Source organism: Cnephaeus nilssonii, assembly GCF_951640355.1.
Source record: "Cnephaeus nilssonii genome assembly, chromosome: 3".
In the NCBI taxonomy this organism is placed as follows: domain Eukaryota; kingdom Metazoa; phylum Chordata; class Mammalia; order Chiroptera; family Vespertilionidae; genus Cnephaeus; species Cnephaeus nilssonii.
In genome coordinates this window covers 62,751,175-62,776,501 of record NC_137074.1, presented here as the reverse complement: position 1 = coordinate 62,776,501, position 25,327 = coordinate 62,751,175, and the positions used below count along the sequence as shown (strand labels likewise).

The following is a 25,327-nucleotide window of genomic DNA, read 5'->3' as shown; positions in this document are numbered from 1 at the left end:
CAGTCATCTTCACAGCATGGAATATTTTTAGGATTTTCTTCCAGCTCTCTTTCCATCCCATGCAGTCTAATTTTGAGAACTCATTCCCAGGAGTGTCAGGTGAGGGCAGGAGTATCCCCCCCTCCTTTTGTAGATGGAATCTGGCTGTTCCAACGCCAGGCCTGCCCATAACAACATGGGTCTCCCTCAGGAGGAAGCATCCCAGGCAGACTTCAGATTTTTGCAAGCCTGGTTTGTGGATCAGATTTTAATTTTTTTTTTAAACTTCAATTTGGGTGTGTGGGGGGCTTGTTTTGTTTTCAAAGAAAGCTTTAGACAGCTGTATTAATCATGCAAACCCAGCCATGTGCAATGTGTTTTATCAATGGAAAAATAGGAACTGGATGGCAAGTGGCCGTGAACAAACCTAGTGCCAATGCCTGAACCTGGAAGATAATCTCAACATTTCCCAAACCCACTCACCACGCGGGGTTAGTGACTGGAAAGGCTGTTCGCTTGGGATAAATAATCAGATGGGAGACAGACAAGTGAGATATTCCAGGGTCATTACATTTTTTTTTTTAAGTGACAGGGAAGGATGGGCTGATTGAGCCCAGAGAGCCCCACACTCAAGGGAATCCTTCACTTGAGGGTGATAAGAATAAGATAATGGTGTTTGTCCTTGTCCTTTTCTTTCATGTCCCTTTAACTGTCTGAGGCTGGCTGCTCACCTCGTTTTGAACCTGCAGTCCTCCTAAATATGAGGGCCTCTCTAGGTGCACTTTCATCGTGATGGGCAAGTACTCAGAGGCCTCAGGAAATGGCTTGAGCCCAACAAAGTGAGAGGAGTTCCTTCCCTGACAGGAGGGTTGGAGCAGACTCCTTCCTCATTTGACTATTCAGTGGAGTTTCTGCAGTGATATATTCTGGAGTAGTTATGCAAATATATGCCATTCAGAACTCATTTCAGAATAAATAAACCTAAATTAAAATTAATGAGAAAAACACCTATCAGGAAGAGATCAAGGATTTAACACTTATATATATATATATCTTGTAAATTAGGAGCAGGGAAGCACACTGATTTTTTTGTTTGGTTTTTGGCTGAATAGAAAAGAACATTTGAAAAATTTCTGATTGGCCACAGACAATACAAATTATCCTTTGGTGTAATTCCAGTATTATCATTATCACTGCAGAAAATCAAGCGATATGATGAAGGAAACCCAGGGGACATACATTTGATTCATTGAGCCTTGTTTTTGTTTAATCACAGCTTGATGGGTTTAGGACTACATCCCTGCTGTGACTGCTGCTTATCTCCAGTCAGCCTGATGAGCCTCATAGAGTGGGGGTGGGAGGGGACACCCTCCAATGGGAGATAGGAACATTTAAGCCCCTGAAAATACACATGTATTTCTGTTACTGGGAAGTAGGAGGAAAAGTTCTCTTCCTTATAATGGGAGGACAGCAAAGGACCTTTAGGACTTTCTCCTACTTTCAAAACACCTTAAGCAAATTAATTGGTTCAAAATCCTTCAGGCCATTTGCATCAACCAACAGCTTATAGACTTTTTTAACACTTAGGGCTGAAATGTAGGATTCCACATGGATGGTGACATATTTAATTAAATGAAGGTGTCTAGTGTCATAACTATGATCACAGCGAGACAGGCATGCTTTCCATAGATATTTCTGTACTTAAATGACACTTAAAAAAAAAGTTAAGGATCCTCTAAGATAGTTTTTTCTTTTCCATTGGGAATTACATTTCACATGAGTTGCCATCTTGATTGGAAAGACAAGGAGGAAAGGGATTTGATCTCTAGAAAAATCAAGTTCTTGTAAGGAATAGAAAACTTAAGGGGGCACTATCTTTCCTTCCCAACCTCTCACACCAACTATCCCAAGTGTCCATGAACAGCTTTTCAATTTCCACCAGCAGAAGCTCAAAGTATTAGTAAGATAAACTACATTCTCTAAAACTAATGGATCTACAGAAGCTATCTACAGTCTATCTACAATGTAAAATCAAACTAGGGTCATTCTCCAATCAACAATTCAGTTTGTAGGGAAATATCAAATTCAACAAAATCCCACATTTCAATGCTTGATCCAGACTGGTTTTCAATATCCAACAGCTGTCCTTTGTGAATAGTGTCTGGCTTTATTTGTTCAATGTTACATATCTCATAAAGCATGATCAGATAAAATATTTGAGTTCATAGTTGCAGAACTGCTCTCACAAAGGACACCTAGAGTCACATTGACACTGTGCAAAGTTCATCTTGGATGGAATAGGACCTCTTTGAAAATGCTATCCATTGGGACAAATGTGTATATGTGTGTTTGTCACGTCAAGATACTTGCAAGATTCACATCAAGATACTTGCAAGATGGCAACATGATAAAATGGTGTCAAAATCTGCAACACTACATGATGAAAGTCTTAAAATAATTGTGGCATGTCAGGAATTCAAAAAGCGATATTTTCTATGAACACTATAAGTTTGATGTCAAGTCTAAACAACAGGCACATTTTAACAGTCTTATTTTTAGTAATTGGCACAAGAAATGGATTTCATTAATGTTTTGGGGAAGGATTTTATTCAACAGCATTCTTCTAAAAATAGTTTGAACAGTTCTTAAAATGTAAGAATAACTTTTATTAAGTTGTTTAATTGATCCTTAAAACCTTGCAATCCTTATTTCAAATATAATTAAGTTCACATATCTATGAATGCATTATTGACACTGAATATCTACACCCAATTCTGACCTATTTTTTAGTTTGGACAAGTGTTAATGAAACATGATCTGTCTTCAAACTAATAAAATAGCAGCTTTCTACCTTTAATTCTGAGCACACTTCCTTAGCGTGTATAGGATAATCTTGTTTAATTGGATTTATTTTTTCCACATTAGCCTCCTGCATGGCCTACTTTCCATTTTTTTCTCAGGTCTTTGAGTGTTATTTGCAAATCACTTTTGGGAAATTTAATTTCAATGGTAGGTTGGTTTCATTTCAGATTTTTTTGTATTGTTTTAATTTCATTTACCAATTTATCTTTAAACAGCCTTAAGCTAGAAGGTTGGGGCTGCAACTTGCATCTAAATGTGATGTAGGAGCAAAAATTTAATTTGAGTGTGTAGAGACTTTTATGAAAAGGAATACAAAATGACTACCTTATTTTTTTCATTTGTCCTTTCTAAAATGGTTATCTTGAAAAGGGAAAGCCCCTAAATAGGCCAAGATTTAAAGAAAAAGCAATGCCCTTGTAATCTATTTGAGTTCAACCTTAGGCAGTAGATAATTCATTTTTATAAGTAATACTTCAGGTTTGGATTTTATATGCCTCTATCATGAGGGTGGTCAGTTAAAAGATTCATACTTTTATGAGCTACAGCATTTAATTGGCTGTGTTCTAATTATGTGAGTTTATAATCCTATATAATTAAGAGGTAATATGCAAATTGACCATCACACCCTCGCACAAGATGGCTGCCCCATGTGGTCACAAGATGGCCCGAAGGGAAGGGCAGTTGTGGGTGACCGGGCCAGCAGGGGAGGGCAGTTAGTGGTGACCAGGCCAGCAGGGGAGGGCAGTTGGGGGCAACCAGGCTGGCAGGGGAGGGTGGTTGGGGGTGACTGAACCTCCAAGAGAGGGAGGGCAGTTGCAGGGGGACCAGGCCTGCAGGGGAGGGCAGTTAGAGGCGACCAGGCCGGCAGGGGAGGGCAGTTAGGGGTGACCAGGCTGGCAGGGGAGGCAGTTAGTGGCAACCAGGCCAGCAGGGGAGGGCAGTTGGGGGGACCAGGCCAGCAGGGGAGGGCAGTAGGGGTGACTGGGCTGGTAGGGAGGGCAGTTAGGGGTGACCAGGCCTGTAGGGGAGCGCATTTAGGGGTTACCAGGCTGGCAGGGGAGGGCAGTTGGGGGCAACCAGGACTGCAGGGGAGGGCAGTTAGGGGCAACAAAACCAGCAGGGGAGGACAATTAGGGGCAATCGGGCCAGCAGGGGAGCAGTTAGGTGTAGATCAGGCTGGCAGGGGAGTGGTTAGGAGGTGATCAGGCTGGCAGGAAGAAGTGGTTAGGGGCAATCAGGCAGGCAGGCAGGACAGCGGTTGGGAGCCAGCAGTCCGGATTGTAAGAGGGATATCCCAGATTGGAGAGGGTGCAGGCTGGGCTGAGGGACACCCCCACCCCCAGTGCACGAATTTCATGCACTGGGCCTCTAGTTTCCAATAATTGAAGAAAAGATTGCTTTGTGAGTTTAGTATCATTTTCCCAACTACTGACCAGCCCGAAATTTAGTTAGGTGGCAAATCTACGGAATGCTTATCGACTGGTGTGGGGACAACTTATTGGCTTTCTTTTTTAGATTAAAAAAAATGATTTCAATTGTATGTTACTTTTGTGAATGTGTTTCCCCCATTTTTTCACGTTATAGATGATGGAGAATGACCCAGTGACAGAGCTACAGTGATAAAATCATACTGACCTTGAATGGGGTAGGGGATTGTGGGTAAAACACGCTCTGAAGGGGAAAAAATAGTAATCATCATGGAGAATTTATATATAGATATATCTACATATTTTATTCATATTTAGATACTCAGACAATTATAAAACAGATGAATTTCCATTCCTGTAGAATTATATCTCCCATAAAGTGTTTGGGAGATATAATTTTTCTACCAACACTAAAATATCAGAGAGCTGCTAGTAACACTTAAAATCCAAAGCCTTTTCAAAAAAGTTAGCAAAAGCAGGACACAATATCCCATTCTGATAACCCTACACACAGGACCCTACCCTTCGCTGGAAAAACCCACCACCAAAATTATAGATTTTTTTGGAGGATTAGGGTTGAGGGTGTTTAAATCAGTAGTGATCAAGTTCAGGGTATACATTTTGATCCTGGTTCTGGTTTCTTGAACTCGTAACAGATGGAACTATGGTGGCTAAGGATGCCTTTCCTCTCCCTGAGCGCTATAGTTCATATCAGCTTTCACCAAGCATCTGGAAAATTTATTTTGGGAAATACTAATTCAACTTCTCCCTCAGGTTTTATTTCCAGATTACTGATATCAGTGCAATAGTAATGCCAAGGTAATATGTTTTTTTAGCATGATATACTTTTATTTTTAGTCTTTTCCTTAATCCCATCCTCTTGTGGTAATACAATCTCACTGGAAATTTGATCAATCAATCAAATATTTTTTGATGATACATCCTGTTGAGTAATAAGAAGTGCTTTTCTTTTGAACACTTGCATCTTAGCTTATGTTTTCCCTCACAGTCCCATCCCTAAGCTACTGAACACAAATTGTACATGCTACGGAGTGCAGGCTTGAAGGTATCTTCTACTTATCTCATCACAACCCCAGGTTTAACTCTAAATCCTCCTCTGAGGATCTTTCAAGGAGGCAGAATGGTGCATTAGGGATAGGATAGGAGGCATTCTTTGCTACCCCAAACCCTGCAGTATAACATAATCAACACACACTTTTCTACAATCCTCCTATTAGCATGGTTAAATAAAGACCAATGATAAATGAAAATCAACAAAAATCAAAACCATAGAGAGAAAACAATACGTGTGTACAAATATTCAAATTTGATCTTCCTGCCACTTGGTACCATGAGCTTAGAAAGAGTAGATTTTGCCTGGAATTTGGGCACTCAGTACATCTGGATGCCGAAAACCTGGTCTCCTTGCAGAGTGGGCTTTTTTTCTAGCTTGGCTAAAAGTTGTAGCCTAAATGCCAAAGTTTTCTAAGTGCATTAAGATGGAGCAGGTCAATAACAGTGCAGTGAACAATTGTGTCTTAGTTACACAAGTGTCAAGTAGAAAAATGGTTTAAACCTCCACTGGTTATTTGGTGTTACGTTTCCAGCTTTGAAAATAAATAGCTAAACTGCTTTCAGCAGTTTATGCAGCAGTTGGAGACCACTGTCCCATATTATATTCTCTCTACTATATTTTATTTTTATTATTACTGTTATTATTCAGACTGTTTAAATAACTCAGCTTAATATTTTCTCATCACACTGTTCACAGCTGGGTAGCTGCACTCTGCCCTCATCTCCACAAGACCATTTGAATTGTTAAACCATCTCACCCACCCTCCTTTCATAGCCTTTTCAACTGTCTCCCAGCTTGTTTACCGTTATCTTAGCTCCACCCTCTTATCATCATCTTAGTCCTATGATGCCCATTAGTTATTCTCATTCTCTTAATTTCATCCTATGGACTTATCATTCCTTAGATGCTTCCACCACCATTCTGCTGTATTTTATAGTTTATTCCAGGGTTTGTGGACTCCTGTAAAGTGAAGTAAATGCCACTTATACAATGGAAAAAAAAATCCTCCAATTTGTGATATTTAAAAATAGGGGAGGGCAGGACCTTTGGTGCTATGTGCTTTGTCTTCTTGGCTGCTCATACAGGCATAGTTCATTTTATTTCACCTCACTTTGTTGCATTCCACAGATGGTATGTTTTTCACAAATTGAAGGCAAGATCCTCCACCATCAAGAAGATTACATCTCGCTTTATTGCAATACTTGCTTTATTGCAGTGACTGGAAGGGAACACACAATATCTCCGAGGTGTGCCTGTACTTGAGGAGGTCAGCCTTGCTTAGCAACTGATTGGGAGGCTTTAGGATCAGGACTCTAAGTTTGACCCCAGTATCATATTGTGTAACTCTTAGTAACTCCCTGAACTCTGAGCTTCAGTTTCTTGTCTTCTAAATGAAGGTGTGGGGTATTATTGGCTGATTCTGCTGGGACACCATGAGAAACAGTTACATGGGCACTCTTACTTCACAAGAAAACCCTCTGAATTAAAAGCATCTAAATGACAAAAGCTGGGGTTGAGGGTTGCGTATATATAGAGAGAAGTAATTCATTAACTCCAATATGATTTTCCTTTAATTTCCAATGGGAATTGCAGATGTTCAATGGCCTTTCTGGAAGTCGGCATATTCGATGCCTATTTTTGAAACTAAAACTAGTTTTCCAGGTATTTTCTATTGTATCCACAGAGCCATATTCAGTAGTTTACAACCAGTCTTTCAAATTACATGTGAGTAGTGTTCAAATAGCTGCTCAAACTGTTTTATTACGAGGCCTTTAGGGTAGTGGGCTAAGAGGCTTTGCCACTTATACACAAATGGTGTATATTTAAACTATGTGCCCCTCGGATAATAACTTAAAATGGTTTCTGAAGAAGCTGGGGAGGCCTTCAATTTGAAGGTTTTCTCCAGGGCTGGGTTGCTTAGGTAGTACTTGAGATTTAATCAAGTGTAGGTTTCCAAGTTAATAATCTTTTAACATTAAAAAGAAAACGTAAAAACTGCCTACACACAGATGTGGTATGACCCAGTGTGGATTTCTTTGTACTTTTATTCTTGGGTACTCAATAGCCTCAAACTTTGTAGTAAAGTACCTCACCAATCCACACATTGATTAGTGACTGTCCTTTACTATGTGGGACTATTCCCCTCTAGGGTCAAATGCTGACCATGAGGCTTATGAAATATCAGTTTGGAATCAAGAAAAGCCAGTGGTCTAACCTATGGATCCAGGCTGGTGGGAATTAATGGGAATGGAATGTCACAGAAGCAGTGCTTCTGGGTGGGAAGGAATATACTGGTAGTGGAAAGACCTTGTTAAGTGAAAAATGGAGAAAGAAATAAGAAGTCTCCTCACCTCTAAACAACACAAGATACATCTCCTAACATTTCCTCACAGACACACATCTAGATAATGTGTTGCTCTAGAGCAGGGGTGGGGAACATCCGGCCCAAGAAATCATTTGATCTGGCCCTGCCAAAGCATTAGGGGTGAGTTAATTAAATGTTTGAGTAAATATAGCAGGCTAATTTTTAAGTTGATAATTTTGTATGGCCCTCGGATGATGTTGTAAATACCCAAATGGCCTGTGGCAGAGAAAAAGGTTTCCCCACCTCTGGTCTAAAGCCTTGACTCTGGAAACAGATTTCATGAATTTAAATCCCAACAGCCTTACTTGGTTGTATTTTGTTAATTAGCCTCTTTGTATAGTGGAGAAATATGGGTACCTAATAGGGTTATGCTGATGATCAAATGAAATCATGCATGGTAAGTGTTTCGCACATGTGCAGAGTACCTTGTAAGCACTCACTTGATAATCAGTGATGACATTAAAATAAGTATTCTTCCTGCCTATCTGTTTCTTTAAAAGTAAGTTAATATAACCAATGAAACAAGATTGAGTTTCTTTGTGGGCGCATCACAGTCATCACTGTGGAAACATGGAACCTGTCACACTGCACATGATGACAATGGAACTACCCATGGCATTGTCAGAAGTCCAAGTCTTCACCCAGGTGATGTACATTTCCCATCTGACAAAGACTGGGGAGCTGAATCCTTGCCCATACACATTGTCCCAATGGATTAATGTGTTCAGAAAAATTATAGAATGGAATGCTTTGCCTTGGATGAAGAAAACTATATAAAGGCATTACTTGGATCTATAGACTGAAGAAGTATGACTCCTTGACAAATAGAAAGCTAGAATGTGTGGAGAACAAGACACATGAGAAAGAAATACCTTCATGGGCTTAGGAAAAAGTTCCAATGAATGCAATGTATTCTTGCCCTATCATTCCACTATTTTGACCCCTCTCGAGAGCAATATTTGAATACAGAGTGAGGAAGTATATGTATGTATATGGTATATCGGTGACCGCAAATTGACACTGTGTAAAAAGTCAGTACAGGTCACTGGGGTGGACACTGAAAATGTGCTGATGCACCAATGAAGATGGATAATTGTGAACTCTACAGGGGCTCTGGTCTGGTTTCTACCTGCTGCTGCCTCTGGCTGGCAACAGCGCACCAGCTGCCTCATCTGCTCTGGACTGCTGGGTCAGCAGAGCATCCTGCTGCCCACACGGTGCTCTCTGTCAGGGCGGCCAGCCCCAGCCACAGCTGCCCCTCCCAAGCATCTCTCCCCTCCTGACCCTGTTCTGTGGAAAAGGACCACCAACAGTTTCTTCCTTCTTCCCATTAAACCCCTCTACCTACTTTGAATCTAAGTGATGGGCAGTCTGTTCACAGACGCACTTTTTCTTTTTCCCTTTTCTTCCCTTCCTCTTTCCTACCTCCCCTTCCCTCCCTTCCTCTCTCTCTCTCTCTCTCTCTCTCTCTCTCTCTCTCTCTCTCTCTCTCTCCCCCTTTATGAAATAGGCTACCATAGAGCTGCATTTCTAAGGATTCAGCTATGGAGACTGTAACAAGACACCTCAGAAACCTGAATGGTGGTGGTGGGGTGGACATGGTAGAAGTACCATTCCTGTTACATAAGAAGTAGAGCTTCTCCTTTAAAATGTTCATACTTAGGCTTTGGGTTCAAGAAATCACTGATTTTTGGCAAACTAAATAGCTTCTTTTCACCTTAAAGCCTAATGAACTTTTTTTAGTCTACTATTCTGTATTACACCTCCTAACTTTCCCATAAGGTGGGAAATCAATGCAAAACCCAATGCTGATGCCCCTGCTGCCTCTACATACTGCTAAATTCAGAGCTAGTGCCTGTGTGGGCTATTCTATCAGGCAGTACGGGCCCCCTGGAAGGTAGTACATCATTTATCACAGCACTGTGTGCTTCTCACAAAGGTAATTGAGGGTGACTGCCGTGAAATCATCAAGGGCAATATGATTATGACACACTTGTCCAATTCTTTGATTCTCAGTTTACAAATAGAAATTATGTAGCATTCTTGACATTTCACTGGCTATTTTCTAATTTTGCTTAATTTAAAAGTTCATTAAGTGGATTTTTGTGAATAAGGCAATGTTATTATGTGGCTTGAGATGATCTTTCATCAGACCAGCCAATTAGCAGTATCTCCATTATCTTTGATCCAGTTCATGCTCTCTCCATCCTCCTCAAGTATGCCATCTTTCCTTCCTCCTTCCCCTTCCTCTCTTGTCTATAGCTATCATTACATTTATTAATTGAAATATGTCATTAGTACACTTCTGGGTGGGATAGGAAGAAAAGATACTTCAATGCAAATTTATAGTTGCTCACTTTCTCTAATCCAATTGTCCAATTTTCTCTTTTCCAAACCCTATAAAATCTGTTCAATATATGTTATTCTATTTAACCAGGTCACCCAATGATTTATCATTGAGGCTGTTTTCCCTCCTATTTATGGCATTCCTAAAGTCAGAAATGAAACAGGTAACTACATTTCTTAACAAATGTCTTCTCAAGTGTCTTGAGATATTGATGTCTATATTTGAAGTGAAGAACAGCGATGTTTGGTCTTTGGAGACAAGTAAACAGGGGTATGAATTCTAAACTTCATATTGATGCAGCTTTTACATATCTATATCCCTCCAACTCTTACAGACTGAAATCAATGCAGGTTATGAATCAGAATAGTTTGTGGTATTTTTTTTTCTTATGAGTTGGATTTTGAGCCATTTTGAAATGACTTTAATACTTCATTTAAAGAGAACTCTCACTTAAATTGAATTAAATTCAATTTTCTCCTAAAACTCCTTTTTTTTCCCCCTTGAAGTCTCCTCTAAACTCTATAAAGTAAGATGGAGACATCTCTCCTGGCCACAGTATCTCTAGGTTTTCCAGTTGAACCTGTGTAGAAAAAAACCTTCTAGTGGCTTGTTATTCCAAAATAATAATAGTTAATTATTTGGACTTTCTCCTTTAGTCCAAATAAACTTTCTGTCCCAGCATGTGCTAACATTTTTGTTTGTTTCACTTATTCCGATAAACATATTCTTATTCCAAATGTTATCATCTTCCATAATCTCTTTATACTTCTGTTTTTCAGGGAGCGTTTTCTTCTATGCTCAGAGCCACCAGCCAGCAGGGCAGGGGTCAGATACCTGACTGTAATATGTTGCTACAGAGCAAGGCCCCAAGGTGCGCTCTCCTACTAGCATCACTAATGTATCATGACTGATCCCTCCTTAGTCTGCCTTTAGGCTCTTCTTTGGTTTTCAGAAATGCCCCTGTCTCCTACCAGTCCATCTGTCTTCTAAAAATACATCAGATAAGCAATGTTTCCTGCTGTCATGTGGAAATCTGTCAACAACCATTCTTCCTCCGTTAAATTTTACATTGTTTTTATCATTAATTCCACTTTTCCTTGTGTTGTTAATAATACACTTTCTTCTTCCAGCCTCTCTTCTTCCAGCACCTAATTCATCCTCACTTTATATTAATCACTTAATCACTTTAATCACTGCCATTTTTATACTGTCATCTGTTTTCTAGGGTGTTACATCACCTCCACTCTTTAAAGATACCATCACCAAAAAGATATTTGTTCTCCGAATAAACAACAAACAAACAAGCAAACAAAAACAAGGCAGCTATCCAAAGTGAGCCAGGGAATAGAGAGAGAAGTTGTTTCACTTGTAAACTTGTCTTATGCAGAGGTATTGAGAATTTGTATTTTTGTTTCAGTGACTACAGTCTGATTTTTTAAATACATGTACCTTTATAGATAAAGACATGATTTTTAAGTTTCCCATGGGATAATTCAACCAACCAGATGCTCCCAGATTTGGCCTGTGTTGGCATACTTACTGAAAAGGACTAGGCTGGCATTGGTGACCCCCAGCTTGTTGGCAGCCACGCAGGTATAGTTGCCATAGTGATCCTCAGTGACATTGGTCACTGTCAGCGAGGACTGGCCCTCCGTGCTCTTAATCTCAAGCCCATTGGCACTGTTTATCCTAAGAGTTCAAAAACAGAAGAGTAAAAAGAAACACTGATGAAGATTTCGCTTAGTAATTTCTTTTTCATCACTATATTGGAGGCAAAGAAGAGAAAGGAAGTGGTTAAAGTTCTTGTTCCCTGTCAAGTCCTCATTTTAATTGTGCAATTCCATATTATCTGAATCAATTTCCATCCACAGAGAAGACTCAGGATGAATGAGTTTCATTGGGCTTTGGTTTCTGCTATAAGCAAGAAAGACATGCAGGTGGAAACTACCCACTGGACCACCTGCCTCACTCTCTGCATGTAATCCGAGTGCTTTTGCAGCTTCAGCTTAAGAATTACAGTCCTGACTTAACTGGTTTGGCTCAGTGGATAGAGCGTCGGCTTGTGGACTGAAGGGTCCCAGGTTCAATTCCAGTCAAGAACAAGTACCTTGGTTGCGGGCACATCCCCAGTAGGAGGTGTGTAGGAGGCAGCTGATCGATGTTTCTCTCTCATCGATGTTTCTAGCTCTCTATCCCTCTCCCTTCCTCTCTGTAAAATAATCAATAAAATATATTTAAAAAAAGAATTACAGTCCTGAAAGCACTTGATAAAGAGATTTGGAAAGGAAAGAGTCTGAGAGTAGAGGCTGAGGAATTACAGTTGGGTACATTTTTGTCATTAGGGCTTCTGGTGCCCCTAGGACCACCTATCAGAGCAGTCAGGGCACAGCAGGTCTGGCACATACATACCTGGTGTCATCCCGGTACCACTCAAAGTCAGGGGCAGGCACCGCGGAGGCCTCACATTTGAGTGAAGCTTGTCGCCCTGTGGTGGCTTCGTTGCTCTTGGATTCCGTGATAGTGGGAGGATCTGTGGGAAGGACAGGTACACAGTTTACATGATGATTGGAGGGCACTCCAGAATTTCCATGCAAGAAGGAATTAGAAAGGAGAATCTGATTGGGAAGGTGCAGGAAAGAAATAGTCTTAGAGCTCCATTTACAAGAATTATGTGATCAGCTGAATGGGACTGATCACTAGAAAACTAAATGAAAGTAAGAGATGACTAATGAAGCCACAGATGTGGTTTACTTAAATGGGACACTTAACAGGGTTTTATGGAAATAGAATCTAAGATTCTTTTTTCCTTCCTCCAATACACCATCAGTTACTTCAACCATAGATAGTAATATTGCCCTAGTATTTTTCTTTTCATAAACTAAGTGATGATACTAAAGAATTTGGGTTTTTATGTATACTTTGAGCATTTTTCATTTTCATCATCATCATCACTGTGATTGTTACAGTTTGCGATGATAGTAAGAAGTCTGATGAAAATAATACAGGGCTAAAGTTCTCCCAACCCAAGCTTAGCCTAATATTTTTTTCAGGAATTCAGAAAAACAAACAGTTAAATATTAGATTATTACTTAACCCTCTTTCTCTTCTATGTTCCCTTATTGCTATGACCCAGGTAAATTTTTCTTTGATGTGGGAAGGTACAGTTTGACATCTATCCTGGTGTCAACCTTCTCCTCTCTCTGGCAGCTGTGCATTGGATTCTGTCTGCTTAAAACTGGCCTACACAACTGTAACAAAACACATCTGATATTCTAATTTGCCATGGTTCTTTTTTAAAAAAATAAACATATATTTATTTATTTTCCTTTATCCAGTACCAGTTAAAAACATTTTAAACTTAGTGATTTGAGAGAGAGAGAGGAGTCATTTTGTTGTTCCATTTATTTATGCATTCATTGATTGATTCTTGCATGTGTCCTGACCAAGGATAGAACCCGAACCCTTGGCTTATTGGTTTGACACTCTAACCACCTGAGCTACCTGGCCAGAGCAGTACTACTTAAAAAAATCATTATTTTTTTTTATTAGTTTCAGGTTTACAGCATAGTGGTTAGACAATCATATACTTTACAAAATGTTCCCCCTGATATTTCTAGTACCCACCTGGCACCATACATAGTTATTCAATATTATTGACTATATTTTTATGCTATATTTTATATCCCCATGACTATTTTGTAACTACCAATCTGTACTTTTCAATCCTCTCACCCTTTTCACCCAGTTCCCCAACCCCCTCCCCTCTGGCAACCACCAGTCCATTCTCTATGAGTGATTCTTTCAAACAATCCTACAGAGGGTTTACAAGTCCAGAGTTAGGATGGCAGATGTGAGCTACTGGCTTAATGATTCTGTGTTTGTGGAGGTTCTAGACCTTTAAGGAAAATGTGATTTTTTTGTCCAAAACCTATTTGCCCAAAAATGGCAACCTGACAGCATGTGCATGGAACAAAGAGACCCAAACTATCTGTTCAGACTTTGCAGAGGAAAAAGCTTATTTAAGGAAAATAGTAAAGTGATCTCTAGTACATAAAATTCACTTAAATCTCTTCAGTGCCTGGTTCAGCTCATTTATTTCTGTGCTTTTTCTTCATATTCACATACTATTTTTTTTTTTCAGTTTTATGCCTGGAGAAGACTCTGATCTTAGTTAGAAAAGATATATACAAAAGCATCCAGTGAATCTGCAGTTTTCTCTCCATTTCATTTTAATATAAGCTTGGATATCTTAAATCATTGTCAGAGATGAGAAGTTAGAGCACATTTGGATAAGCACATCAGCCTGTGTGCAAATGGATGTCTCAGAGTGGGTGGTGGTTGCTTTGTTGCTTTAGAATTATCTGCTCATTTTTGTATAGGCACAAAAAGCAACGTGATGAGTGGAAAGAACCCTGGGTTGGAAACTAGGAGTTCTGGAATTTAATTTCAACTTGCTTCTGTGGACTTCCCATCACGCACTTTATCTTTCTGAGTCTTGGTTTTATTACCAATGTAATGAGGGAACCAAACTTTAATGATCTATAGCACCCTTCCAGCTAGTAAAAAATATCCCAGATCTAGTAAAACTGCTCATTCTTTACAAATGGGCAGTTTGTATCATTATGACCCAAATGTATTTTCATACCTAAAACTCATTTAACCCTTAAATTGCTAAATTTCAAAATTATAGCTCATTTATCCATTCCATGAGTTAGGAGTCAGGATTAGTAGTTAGAAATTGGAAACACGAGGACTGATTTTGATTCTTCTCTCAACCAGAACTGTGGCCTGGGCAAGATTCTGCTCCAGTTTGAGCCATTTCTTTCTTATTGTTTAAAACAAGGGGTAGTTTAAAATGAGCACCAACAGGTTCCATTTAAGATGTTTTCATTCTATGATTTATTACATAGATCATTGGAGCATATTAGTTCAAAGAATAATGTGGTAACAGGGGGGAGTGGTGTTGGGACAGGAGGTATTTGTAGGGACAGGACAATAGAGTTGAAAAACTTGTATTTAAAGTTTGATAAATCTGAGCTCAAATCTAGGCTCTGTTCCTCATTTCACTTCCTAATTAGAGAGCTTAGTACCTTCTCTAGACTCACATTGCTTCAATTTTCTCATCTATGAAATATTAGAACCAAAGGCAATGGAGATTACTAAAGGATTCCAGAGAATGCCTGAACTTGGTTTGTGATAACGGGGCTGGAAGGAAATGGACAGATTTGAGATTGAGAAGTAGGAAGCTTCAGAATTGCTAAGATTAGATGTGAAGGGTGAGGGGAAGAAGGAGGTGTGTCAAAGTTAACACAGGTAACAGGCAAGTGAGATAAGCTACTTAAGAAGAGAAATAAATGATCAGCAAAAATACACTGAATGAATATTAGTTTCCTGTCCTCACCTCTTCACTGTACAGTTAGTTGACTCTTAAGAAACACAAGTTTCAACAGTGTGGTTCCACTTATATGTGTGTGTGTGTGTTTTAAATAAATACTAGAAATTGTTTAACATTTTCTTTTCTTTAGCTTCCTTTATTGTAAGAATCCTATTTAATAAAGAGGGAATATGCAAATTGACCATCACACCATCACAAAGATGGTGGCACCCATAGCTACAAGATGGCGGCGCCCAGTCCCCTCAGCCCCGCCAGAGTCCCCCAGTCCTGGAGGGCAGCAGGCACACTACTTGCCTGCCAGCAGAGTCCCCCAGTCCTTTCAGCCCTGCCGGAGTCCCCCAGTCCTTTTGCAGAAAATGGGTTGCCTCAAAAGTTGGTTAAGCTTCTTAGGACAAAAAGCATTCAAAATCATTGAAAAGGGAATTCCAATATTTATAAAAGTTTGGACTAGACAATTTAAGGTTATATCCACTACAACCTTCTATGATTTTGTGATATTAACATTCTGAATTCACATAGTGCCAGCTGTATTGTATGTAAGCAGATATTATTTAAAGGAATGGCCATTATTATTAAAACAACTCATAAAACCACACTGTTTGTATGTCAAGGACATTCTGTGTAATTTTCCTAATGGCTGGAGTTAATGCCCCTAAACTGGCAGTCGGACATCCCCTGAGTGGTCCCAGATTGGAGAGGGTGCAGGCCGGGCTGAGGAACTGCCGCCCCGCCCCCACCCCCAGCACAAATTTTGTGCACCGGGCCTCTAGTACATTATATAATACATACAACGTACAAAATATATGTTGACTATATTATCAGTAAGACTTCTGGTCAACAGTAAGCTATTAGTAGTTAAGTTTTGGAGGAGTCAAAAGTTATAGATGGATTTTTGACTGTGCAAGGGCTGGCATCCCTAACCCCTACATTGTTCAAGGGTCAACTGTATTAGCTTCTTAAGTTGCCAATAACTCCACAGTCTGTAGCATGTTGGCTGCAGAAATAATCTTGCTCATCATTCTATTGCCTTGTTCAGTTGCTCAAATTGTGAAACGAGTTTTAACTAGTTTGTGAGTTCCTGGAGCCACATGGTTATAACTGACAAATCCTTAATGATAGTTACCACTTTGCTCAAACAGCCCTAAACCTGGGCCAGACTACACATTCATCACTTCCACATTTGGCACTCATAGCTGTAGCACCTCAACATAATAATGCCATGGTGGATGCCTTCCGGTCCCTCCACTAGAAGACCAGGAATACAGGTCTCAGGTCTGAGTTTCATGGGAGAATTCTTCTTTGCTTTGGGTGTTTCCTTCCATGTGACATGGGCTTATTTAGTGCACCTCCTTGCTCCGGGACCTGGGGGGAAGAAATGGCTTTTCTGGATGAAAATTTGGGGAGGAACAAAGTAGATTTATTTGGCTCAGCTCTTCCCCCTCTTGCTTTTGGGACCAAGCTTCTGGTGGGAATCAGAGGTTCTCTTCTGCTTCTCAAACACTGAAGTCTTACTGGGGCTCTCTCCTTCCCACTCTCATGTGGGCAAGCCTGCCCTAGTCCAGCGCTACCATACTTTGGGAGGTAAGTCAGCCACACAAGCTACTATCTCTAATAACCTTGATCTCTAAAAAAATGGAGCCAATGGGCCTCCCCTACTACTTCTTTACTTATCTCTCAATGTGTTCAGAACCAAAATAGTTAAGTAGTAATCTATTTATTAACTCCTCAGAAATGCCAGCACGGAAAGGTGGCAGTAAGTTGGTGTTGAATAGTATTAGTCGTATTAATCTTGGGACAGGATGACACCAGTCAATGACAAAGGCCAAACACTTGCTTCTCTCATTGAAAATCTAGGAAGTTTCTCATACTAGGGTAAATTCCTAGGTAAAGACAAATGTATGAAGAGCTCATTGTTTCCAATATTTCTCAAATGACACAATGCTGCAGGTCTATTTGTTCATGGTTTATTGGAGTGAACATTTCAAAATTCATTTGTGATGAATTCTATATAGGTGAGGCTAAGAAAAATTGTTACAAATCATATTGTGGCATGCCTATTGTAGTTAAAATAATAGATGTCCTTGCTCAAAATATGGTTATAATAAAAATGTGACTTAATGAAAATGTTGCATGGAGGTCCATTGTTATTTGTTATATGACTTTGGAATAGCTTACAATTGTCAACGGACTCTTCCAGTTTTTATTACTTCAAAATTCTGGGTTCTGAAAATATTAATAAGGGCTTTCTTCTTATATCACCAATAACAAGACTCTTTCAATTAGAATGAACAGGATAACAATGACAGTGGCCTAGTAAACAGAATAGCATTCATTTACTCTTCCTAATATTAGGAATAATAGTTTATGTAATGAAATTCTTAATGAGGAATTCAATTTATAAGTATTTATTATATGTCAGTACTCTGCTAGGTTTTATATTCTTTCATCTAAGGTAGTAGCCATTAGGAGGTAAGGATTATTAACCCATTTTATAAATGAGAAGACAGACATACAGAGGGTAGTAACTTGTCCAAATTCACATAGCCAGCATTTGAGTGAGTCTAGATTTTATCCCATCTTTCTGAAGCCCATGATCTGAACCTCTCTGTGCTTCTATTTGAATGAATTCCTTTAGAGAAAATGAATTCCTGCTAATGAAAAATACCATTTAGAGGAGCATGCTGGTAGCTTAAAGGGTAAATGTAACATTATTCTGCTATTACAGAAAACAAAAAATGGTACAACATGCAGTGACATCATGGATATAAACTCACATTAGGAATCAGGAGATGTGGGCTCAATTTCTGCCTGTACCACTTAGATTGTCACCTCCTGGAGGTGACATGCTGATGTTCTGGAGCCTGTGACCTATTAATGTAGATAATGATACCTGCCTACCTATCTTTCAGGTTTGATGTGAAAATCTAAAATATATAAATATACTAGAGGCCCAGTGCACAATATTCATGCACGAGTGTGTGTGTGTCCCTCAGCCCAGCCTGCACCCTTTCCAATCTGGGACCCCTCGAGGGATGTCCGACTGCCCTTTGGGATCAGGCCTAAACGGGCAGTCAGACATCCCTCTCACAATCCAAGACTGCTGGCTCCCAACCACTCGCCTGCCTGCCTGCCTGATTGCCCCTAACCGCTTTTGCCTGCCAGCCTGATAACCCCCTAACCACTGCCCTACCAGGCTGATCGACACCTCACTGCTCCCCTGCTGGCCTGATTGCCCCTAACTGCCCTCCCCTGATGGCCTGGTCACCCCCAACTGCCCTCCCCTGCAGGCCTGGTCACCCCTAACTGTCCTCCCCTGCTGGCCTGGTCACCCCTAATTGCTCTCCCCTGCAGGCCTTGTTTCCCCCTAACTGCCCTCCCCTGCAGGCCTTGTCCCCCCCACCTGCCCTACACTGTAGGCCTGGCTGCCTTCAACTGCACTCCCCTGCAGGCCTGGTCACCCCTAACTGCCCTCCCCTGCAGGCCTGGTCACTCCCAACTGCTCTCCTTTGCAGGCCTGGTTGCCCCTAACTGCCTTTTCCTGCCGGCCTGGTCGCCCCTAACTGTTCTCCCCTTTTGGCCTGGTCGCCCCCACTGCCCTCCCCTTCAGGCCTGGTTCCCCTCAAACTGTCCTCCCCGGCAGGCCTGGTTGCCCCAAATTGCCCTCCTCTGCCTACCCGGTCACCCCTAACTGCCTTCCCCTGCAGGCCATCTTGTGGCGGCCATCTTGTGTTCACATGGGGGTGGCCATTTTGTGTGTTGGAGTGATGGTAAATTTGCATATTACCTCTTTATTATATAGGACTAGAGGCCCGGTGCACAAAATTCGTGTATGGGGGGGGGTGTCCCTCAGCCCAGCCTGCATCCTCTCTAATCTGGGACCCCTCGAGGGATGTCTGACTGCCCGTTTAAATGGGAAGTTGGACATCCCTCTCACAATCCAGGATTGCTGGCTCCCAACTGCTCGCCTGCCTGCCTGCCTGATTGCCCCTAACTGCTTCTGCCTGCCAGCCTGATCACCCCCTAACCACTCCCCTGCCAGCCTGATTGATGCCTAACTGCTCCCCTGCCAGCCTGTTTGCCCCTAAATGCCCTCCCCTGCATGCCTGGTCACCCCTAACTGCCCTCCCCTGCAGGCCTGGTCTCCCCCTACTGCTCTCCCCTGCAGGCCTGGGTCCCTCCCAACTGCCCTTCCCTGCAGGCCAGGTCTCCCTCAACTTCCCTTCTCTGCTGGCTCGGTCACCCCTAACTTCCCTCCCCTGCAGGCTTGATCGCCCCCAACTGCCCTCCCTTGCAGGCTTGGTCCCTCCCAACTGCCCTCCCTGCTGGCCTGATCACCCACAACTGCCCTCCCTTGCAGGCCTGGTCCCTCCCAACTGCCCTCCCCTGCTGGCCATCTTGTGGAAGCCATCTTGTGTCCACATGGGGTCAGGATCTTTGACCACATGGGGGCAGACATCTTGTGTGTTGGAGTGATGGTCAATCTGCATATTACTTTTTTATTAGATAGAATAGAGGCCTGGTGCACGGATGGGGGCTGGCTGGTTTGCCCTGAAGGATGTCCCGGATCAGGGTAGGGGTTCCCTTGGGGCATGGAGCAGCTGGGGCGAGGGGCCTGTGGTGGTTTGCAGGCCGGCCACACCCCCTGGTGACCCAAGTGGAGACCCTGGTATCTGGGGTTTATTAATCTTCTACAATTGAAACTTTGTAGCCTGGAGCGAAGCCAAGCCTTCTGCTTGCTCTGTGGCGGCAGCCATTTTTGTTGGGATTTATGTATCTTCAATAATTGAAACTTTGTAGCCTTAAGTGAAGGCCTGGCACGGCCAGGACATGTGGAAAGCTTGGCTTCCTCCATCGCCAGGGGCAACCCTAGCCTCCTGCTCTTTCCAGCTCCATGTCTGCTGCCATTTCTGTTTCGATTTATGTATCTTCTATCATTGAAACTTTGTAGCCTTGAGTGGAGGCCTAGGCTGGCACAGGCAGACGGAAAGCTTGGCTTCCTCCATTGCCGGGGAAACCCAAGCCTCCCTCCTGCTCTCTGTGGCCATAGCCATCTTGGTTAGGTTTATTTGCATATTCACTCCTGATTGGCTTGTGGGTGTGGCTGGTGGGCGTGGCTCGTGGGTGTAGCGGGGTAATGGTTAATTTGCATATTACTCTTTTATTAGATAGGATGTATAGGAGAGTATGTTTAATGCCTGAAGTGATTACATTTATTGATCTCTACCACTCACAAATTCTTTGATTTTGTGGCAAAAGATGCTTACATATTCTGAGCTTTGGTTTTGTCCTCCTGCAATGGGGATGATTCAATTATCGCCCAGGGTTAGTGTGTAGAGGTGGGCCAATGGGGTGGGGGCAAAGAATGCAGGCAATAAGACAGACATTATCTGTAGAGAATTTAGGAACAATAATGAAAGTGACTAAATGTTGTCTGTGTGTTTTTGTTGTTGTTTTTTTTAAATCATCATCTATCAACAATACTGAACAATGTCAATGATAATGTAAATACTTCTCCTCGCTGGGGCAGGCTCCAGCCCACTATGCCTTCCCCTTAGCTGGTCACTGTCACTGTGATGATCAGAGTGATTCATACAAAGTCTTTAAGATAATCTTGGAACTCTCAAGGTACTCATAAACTTAGGTTGTTGTTCACATTGCAAAGTTATGGGCAAAAATTACAGTAACTCTGGATGCTTACAGAATATTTCCTTTGAAGATCCCATAATAGATCATAAGCACTAGAATGTGTTTTTACTGACACTATACCAAATATAAGAATAAACTAAAAGTTGGCATGGGGAAATGAAGCTAGAGAAGGTAGCCAGTTGGTTCTATATTGAGGGATTATTTTCCTAAAATTTCCTCATCAGGTGATTTTTTAATCAATGCACTGAAAAGTCCAGTTAAAATGCATGTATATTATCGGGACACAACAGATGTCTCCAGTTCCAATTGTGCATTCCATAGTAGTAACCTCTGCTTCTTCTAAAATAGTGGGCTCTCAAATGTAAGGAGTTGAGCATTGACTTGTGAACCAGGAGGTCACAGAATGATTCCCAGTCAGGACACATGCCCAGGTTACAGGCTTGATTCCCAGTGTTGGACATGCAGGAGGCAGCCAATCAATGATTCTCTCTTATCAGATGTTTCTATCTCTCTCTCCCTCTCCCTCTCCCTTCCTTCCCTTCCTTTCTGAAAGGAGAAAAGGATTGTTGTATATATATATATATATATATATATATATATATATATATATATCCTACCTAATAATAGAGTAATATACAAATTGACCGTACCTTGGCTACACCCACAAGCCACGCCCACCAGCCACGCCCACCAGGAAACCGTCGCAGGGATGTTGGGTTGCGGCAGAGTCCAAGGCCGGGAAAGTCTCGGGCGGAGGCTTTCCCGGCCTTGGGCACCAGCGGGGAGCCTGCACGGATAGCAGGCAACCACCGGGGGTCAGCTCCTACAATCCTTAGCAGGGATGCTGGGGTGCAGCAGAGCCCAAGGCCGCCGCCCGTGGCCAAGCCCCGACCCTGAAAGAAGGCAGAAGGCGGTGGCCACAGCCAAGGCCTGGGTCCCCGGTGCTGGCAGAAAACTGGTGCAGGCAGCCAGGTGAATGAAGGTCTATTGCACGAATCTTTGTGCAAACGGGCTGATAGGATATAGATAGATAGATATAGATATAGATATAGATATAGATATAGATATAGATATAGATATAGATATAGATATAGATGTAGATGTAGATATAGATGTAGATATAGATGTAGATATAGATATAGATATAGATATCGCAACAACAAAAGCAAAGCTTGCTTCTCAAAAAAAAAAAATGTAAGGGGAGCTTCAGAAATGTCAGTGTCTCATACCTCCCAGCAACTGTGTTGGATTGGTTATCCCTGGACACCAGGGTGGCAGCAGAGCTGAGTTCAAAGGGACACAAGCAGAGGAAAAGAAGCCATAAAGAGTGACAATGTGCACCTACTGGGAGAGATAGCTATGGGAAGGCAGGAGGTGGGAATATTATCTGGCCATTGGGTGAGGGGAAGACTTCCTGGGGTAGGTTTTGAGAAGAATTTCTCCAGGAATAGGAAAGAGTCCAGGACAGGAAGAATTCAAATAAAATTAATGTATTAGACATTTACTCTGTACTAGATATTATCCTCAGTGTATGGGGCACTAGGATGAGACAGACCCATAAGGGGATCTGCTTTTATTGCACTGTGAGAACTAAAATTGAGGGATTACACAGAGAACCTGTAACGAGAGGACCACTGTCCCTGGGGCTAGTATCTGGAAGAAATTAGTAGCTATCCTGTAAGGAAAATATAAGAAACCAGAAGTCCTGCCTGTTGTACAAAATTTTACTAAGCTTATTTAGTTGAAGAGATTTCAGGTCAATAATTTAGCTTCTGTAAACTCCAGGACCTCCTGCCATTTAGAAAATAGATTTTATATATCAAATGGCTACGTGCAATGCCACAGACCAACCATGAGCAGTATCAAGGGAAGTAAAAAAGGAGAGATTGCAGAATCTAGCTTGTGAGCTACTGTAAACAGGAGAAACTGTTAGGTCTCTCTTGTTGACTGCTCTAGCTTCTCAGTGCCTTGCAACAAATACCTGTTAGCCACTGAGTAAAGGAATCAATAAAATGCTGGTAGGAGATAATTACCATCGCTGGGATTTTTCTTTATATTGGTACTCAGGATCTGTTTCATTACAATAATCTATTCAGCCATTAATTATCTGAGCCATCCTGATCGCCTGGCCTAATTCCAAACACTGTGTTTTGAAGGGGAGAGGGGTCAATTTAAATAATGGGCATTTTCACAGTAGGCAAGCTTGGATGGAGTGACAAAGTTGATACTAGATATTTCTCAGTACCACAAGTTTTGCTAGCCAGACCTGGTGATGTAATTTAATGTTGGAGACTTCATCTTTTTATTTTTTTTAATATATATTTTTTATTTATTTCAGAGAGGAAGGGAGAGAGATAGATAGAAACATCAATGGTGAGAGAGAATCATTGATTGGCTGCCTCCTGCACGCCCCCTACTGGGGGGGATTGAGCCCACAACCCAGGCATATGTGTCCTTGGCTGGAATTGAACCCGGGACCTTTTAGTCCCCAAGCCGACACTCTATCCACTGAGCAAAACTGGCCAGGGCAAGACTTCATCTTTTTAATACGATTACAGTAAAGTAGAACAAGTTGTGTGAGCAGGGCAAGAGGAGCAGTGGCTAGTTGTTATAATGTATTATAAACACTTACAAATGCTACCTCCCTCTCCCCATTTATTTAATTTTTTATTTTTTATTGAATTTATTGGGTTGACATTGGTTAATAAAATTATATAGGTTTCAGGTGTAAAGTTCTCTGTATATTGTAGTGTGTGTTCAACAACCAAAGTCAAGTCTCCTTCCATCATTATTTTTACCTCTTACACTCTCTTCTCCCTCCTCTCACACCCCTTTCCCTCTGATAGTCACCATACTGTTGTCTGTGTCTATGAGGTATTTTTCTTTGCTTAATCTCTTCACCTTTTTCACCCAGCCCTGCAACCCTTCTCCCCTCTGACAGCTGTCAGTCTGTTCTCTATCTATGAGTCTGTTTCTATTTTGTTTTTTAGTTTATTTTGCTCATTAGATTCTACATATGAGTGAAATCATATAGTATTTGTCTTTCTCTGATTGGCTTATTTCACTCAGCGTAATGATCTCCAGGTCCATCCAAGCTGTCACAAAGTGTAAGATTTCCTTCTTTTTAAAACACAGCTTATAAAACATTGGTAAAAAGATGATTCCAAAGGAAACTGATATTTGAATATACTTCCTGATGTTTAACTAACATCATTGGTGAAATCTGGAGAAATGTTAAGAGGGCAGAGTGTACTTTGAGTTTCCACATACTCATTCAGTAAACATTTACTGGATGTCTGACTAAGCTCATTATACTAGATTTCCATTGTGAGGTATTTTTTTTTATTTTTAAATCTCAAGGTTCTGTCCATAATCTGCTATGGTTCACTCATCTCTAGCAAAAGCTCACATTTTCATAAAAGCCTTTTCTTGAAAATTAGCAGTATCTTCTTCTCTTCTAAGTTACACTTTGGGGACAGTCAAAAAGGAGCAATGTCAGACTAATTGCACTAATAATGAAAGGGCCCAGGCGGCTGGCTTTGATCTGGGGAACCATCAGTAAGGCAGACCACTTTGATGTTCCACACAATGGAAGCATAAATATTTTCTATGTACTCCATGATTGGACTTTCAGAAATCTAATTAAGATGAAGGTCAATTAAAGAGAAAATAAAATCTTAACTCCAAAAGTCAGAGAAGAGATGGAAGATGATGGAATGGCTGTGTGTACATAAAAGAAGCTAACTAACCTAATTACAACTTGTATAAACACCCAGAGAAAGTGTCTTTCATGTGGAAAAGAAAGGTCCTAAAGCATTTTATAACATTGAGATCATTAATGTGTCTTTGAAACACACCCAGTGCTGGGAAAGAATAGGAATACTGACATTTCAAAACTCTATTACTAAAAAAAAAAAAAAAAAAAAATGCAGACAGCTCAGGGATAAAAGCACTTCAGACCTCATCAAATGCAGCCCCTTGCTTCTTGGAAATGAGTGCCATCGATGTCTCCGGTGGAGCTGTAGCTACTGGATTCTAGGGACGCGGTGCAGAAGGCTGCAAGGCTGGAGGAAGGCCCTGGGTACAGCACAGCCCGCGTGGCTGGCTCACCTTAGGCAAGTTTCCTCAGCAATCTATGCCTTCATTTCCAAATTTTAAAGTCAAACCAATAATATTTATCTCATGAGTTTACTGTGAATATTAAATGGCAAATGGAAATCCCTTAATCCAG

At 41.3% G+C, this 25,327-nt stretch overlaps 1 protein-coding gene across 1 annotated transcript in view; it reads right to left on the bottom strand.

Moving 5' to 3' along the window:
* The window catches only part of LSAMP (limbic system associated membrane protein), a 641,226-nt gene that overhangs the window by 21,108 nt on the left and 594,791 nt on the right, over nt 1-25,327 (bottom strand). Inside the window, exons 5-6 of the mRNA XM_079766437.1 lie at nt 12,465-12,585; nt 11,596-11,744 (exon numbers count right to left, since the gene is read on the bottom strand). Of these exons, the coding sequence (XP_079622563.1) occupies nt 11,596-11,744; nt 12,465-12,585 (270 nt within the window). The remainder of the gene's footprint in view (nt 1-11,595; nt 11,745-12,464; nt 12,586-25,327) is intronic.